The sequence below is a fragment of the Orycteropus afer genome, unplaced genomic scaffold (genome assembly GCF_000298275.1).
Source record: "Orycteropus afer afer isolate SDZICR_OR568_19922 unplaced genomic scaffold, OryAfe1.0 scaffold00044, whole genome shotgun sequence".
Classification (NCBI taxonomy): domain Eukaryota; kingdom Metazoa; phylum Chordata; class Mammalia; order Tubulidentata; family Orycteropodidae; genus Orycteropus; species Orycteropus afer.
Window position 1 is genome coordinate 5,923,763 of NW_006921631.1, and position 3,994 is coordinate 5,927,756.

Consider the following 3,994-nt stretch of genomic DNA (forward strand, 5'->3'; position numbering starts at 1 on the left):
GGGTTTGAACCGCCAGCCTTCTGGTTAGCAGTCAAGTGCTTTTAGCCACTATGCTACCAGAGCTCCTTCACTTATCTAGATGATAGTAATTATTTTCTTTTTTAGAGATTCCTCTACAGTACTAAAACATGAATGTACCTGAAACAGAAATTTAGCATCTCTAAAAAAGTCTGTGTGTTTACAAATAAGTTATAATATCAGTGTAATCACAGAGTTGTAATAGATTTATTCAGTTTATTCATCTCCTGGAGAGTGTTGTAGTTTAAGTTTTTCACTAATTTAAAATACTGAGAAATTATACTTTTGCCATTTTCTGAAAGAATTTTATAATTTCAGCTGTTTTAACTTTTATAACAAACATTATTGAGCCAGTCTTGCTTCCTGCAGCCTTGTGGCCAAGTGTGATAGGAATAAAAACAAAGGAACAGTGTGTAGGTATACATTGTTTGATTGTGTATTATTGTATTGCACTTCACAGATATTGTTGTTTTTCACAAATTGAAGGTTTGTGGCAACCCTATATCAAGCAATAGCATTTTTTCTATAGCATGTGTTTACTTCATGCCTCTGTGGTACACTTTGGTAATTCTCACAATATTTTTCATAATGCTATTGCACACTTAATGGACTACAGTATAGTGTAAACATATCTTTTATATGCACTCCCAAACCACAAAAGTCATGAGACACACTTTATAGCAGTAATCTGGAACCGAACCCACTGTATCTTCAAAGTATGCCTGTAGTCTATGTATATTCTCATCTCAAATGTCCTCCATCTGCTGTAGTGAGCCACAACTTTGCAAAAGATGCAGAAGTTAGACAGCTGTTAAAATTTTCACTTTTGAGAGAGTGTTTCCCTGGTGACATAACTATCACTTAACTTTACCACTAATAAACATTTCTAGAAATTTGTCAGTTTCAGCTTTTTAAAATTTATCTATTTCACCTTCATCTGTTCATTTTTTTCCCATTTTAAATATTTCTAAATGTTTGAGAACATCATTTTGATTATTCTACCAGAAGAATTTGTGGTTTTGTTCATTAGAAACCAAATTATAAGATTAGCAGAATATTGGCTTTCTAAATTATAGTTTGTGGTTTTTACTTACTGCCTTTACATCTTTTAAGATCATAGGTAGGATGCTTTTTTTAGTTAAATAAATTTTTTCTTGGTATTCACAAGGTAATTTTTATTATGACTCATTTCTTAGAATGCTTGAGTGTTTATTACCTTAATATTTTATTACCATATTTTTAATGTTACTGCCTATGGGAAAAAATACCTCATTTGTGTACATCATCTGGTGCTGTCATTTTCAAGTTTTTAATCTGAAGGTGTTCTTGACATCTAAGTATGTTTTAAAGGCTCAGAAGATGATTATATCAGCCTGCTCATGTTACCTATAATAATCATAGTTAATGGCTATCGTAAGAAGCAACTAGTCTGATTTCCTAACTCCAGTGTTGATGACTTTCATCTCCTAATTTGAGAAACAGTAATCTAATAGAAAAAAATATAAAGTATTATGACATACCTAGCATGCTACTTCCGTAGTGATACTGCCTCGGCAACCCAAGGAGTGGTCGCTATGAGTCAGGTCTGACTTGATGGCACATAACAACAACAACATGAGTTTTCTAAATGTATATCATCTTTTATTAAGACAACATATGCAATTTGTGATTTATAAGCATTTTTCTGTATCTTTATCATTCATTTTCTGTTGTATGTAATAAAGTGGATTTAAATGTATAGTTTATAATAGTGGAAATGATGGTTAGAGTGACACCACTGGTTTCATTGAAAAGTGACCCACAAATGCTGGACATTTTGAAAACGTAATAGTTTACTCAGTAATGAACGTTATTTATCAATGACTAACACTGCAGTGCACTGAGCATAGATGAAGGCTTCTGGCTTCAATTTGACCACGGAACCTTCCTAAATGACAAACGAATATGGTAAATAACAGCCGTATTTGGCAGAAAAAAATGGAAAGATCTCAATAAAAGAATAGAAAATATTAAGTGATAATTTACCTTCCTTTCAGAAGGCATCTGTTGTGTAGAGTGTAGTTCATTTCTGCTTTGTTCATGTTAAACATCTCTAGCTTTACTAGTAGCTTTATGATTTAATCCTTTTGTAGTTACCTAACATATTCTGGATAGATGAATAAATAAATCAGTCATTCTATAGTATGCCTAGTCACTAGTTTTAGAGATTAATAAAAATTAAAATTTGCACTGTGATTTTATTCACAGGATATTTTTCTAATACCCTTTTTCATTTGAACCTCATGATTGTGGAGCTAAAAGAAAGCAAAGTGCCACATGTAGTGCTATTATTTCTAATCCCAGATATTCACATACACTTTGACCTAGTTTTTGGCTTTTGGGTCCAACAGCAGATTGGAAGATTTAGTTAGAATAAATGTTGAACTCCTATTTGGGATTTAGATAGTTTATGGTGAAAACAACCAAATAGTTGAAAGCAAGAGCTTTTGGCAAATCTAGGTGGTATGGTAGGCTTCATGGGCCAAGTTCCATTTTGTTCTTATATTATTCTCGATTGTAAGCTAGAAAGAATAGTAAATGGAGCCCCAGGTATTGTAGATGGGAAATACTGTGGCTTTGTGGTTAATTCTTTGGATTAATGAGAATTGAGAAAATAGTCAGTCCTTAGTTTTAAGAAACTTAAATGTTTAATAACCTGTTAAACCCAGTAGCTTGCCTGCATCACAGAATTTTACTTTCAATGATTAGGCACTCTTAGTTAATGCTCAGGAAAGTTGCTTTGTAAGTGTAAAATTAAAAGTTCTAAATGACCACATTTTGCTAAATTTTATCTATATGTTCACATTTGTTACATTCTTATGTAGTTTAGGAATGAAAATATTCCCTAAAATAATGCTTTTAAGTGGTGATGGTGGCACAACATGAACATAATCAATGTCACTAAATTGTACATGTGAAAAATGTTGAAATGGCCAATGTTTTGTCATATTATAATAATGATACTACTTTTGGATATGTCAGTTAAGCTTTTAAAACTTTTTGGCATTTGGGATCTTTTTTTTTTTTTTTTTTTTGAAACAAACCAGATTCACACCTTGGTTCACTGTACCTTCAGCCTGTTCTGCTTAAAGTGCCTGGGGATAGTATTTACAACCACATAGCTTCCTGACTACTGGGAAAGAGGAGATGGCTTTCCATTCCCTTCTTATAAATTTTTCTATTATGGTTGATGATTATTTTTCTTTCTCTTTTCTTTATAGATATAACCAAGAACTAAAAGCTAAAGCAAACAAATAAAAGAGTTCCTGATCACCTGAACAATCTAGATGTGGACATAACCACTGGGACCTAGTTTGAATTATTATTTGGTTATTGATAAGGTGATGCTAAACCATGTTAACATTTGGAAGGCAAAAATAAATTAACTATTACTGGTAGCTAGTGCTTGATTTGATGGAAAAATAAAGCAAACTTAAATAATTTTTCTCTTAACATATGACTTAAAGAACTTGCTCTGGTTACCTAGTGCCACTCTGACAGAAATATACCACAAATGGGATGGCCTTAACAAACAGGAGTTCATTCTCTTACAGTTTGGAGGCTTTAAGTTCAGAGTGCCAGGCTCTAGGGGCTGGGTGAAAGCCCCTCGACCTTGGGCTGAAGCTGCCAAGCCCAAGGTTGACAAGTAAAAAGGCACGGTCTCGATATTACCAAATCACATGGCTGGTCATTAATTCAAGTCCATTTTAAGTCCCCAGGTCGATAGAGCATGGCAGGCTGCTGAACAGCAACACAGCTACATGCAGGGTCCAAGCGTGCCATATGCTGGAGACTATCCCCAAGGCTTCTCCATATATACAGGAAGCAGACCACATCCCAAGGCAGCTACTCAGCTGCTTGTGGTAGATCCCACCATGGAGTCGATTGCCAGTCTCATCATGGGAAATAACTACCATCAGCTGCCTAGCCACTCAAT

General features: G+C 34.1%; 1 protein-coding gene across 1 annotated transcript in view; it reads left to right on the forward strand.

Annotated features, from left to right (window-relative positions):
- The window catches only part of MPC2 (mitochondrial pyruvate carrier 2), a 40,655-nt gene extending 37,340 nt beyond the window's left edge, over positions 1–3,315 (forward strand). The window contains exon 5 of the mRNA XM_007937729.2: positions 3,279–3,315. Coding sequence (XP_007935920.1) covers positions 3,279–3,315 — 37 coding nt within the window. The remainder of the gene's footprint in view (positions 1–3,278) is intronic.
- The last annotated feature ends 679 nt before the right edge of the window (positions 3,316–3,994 follow it).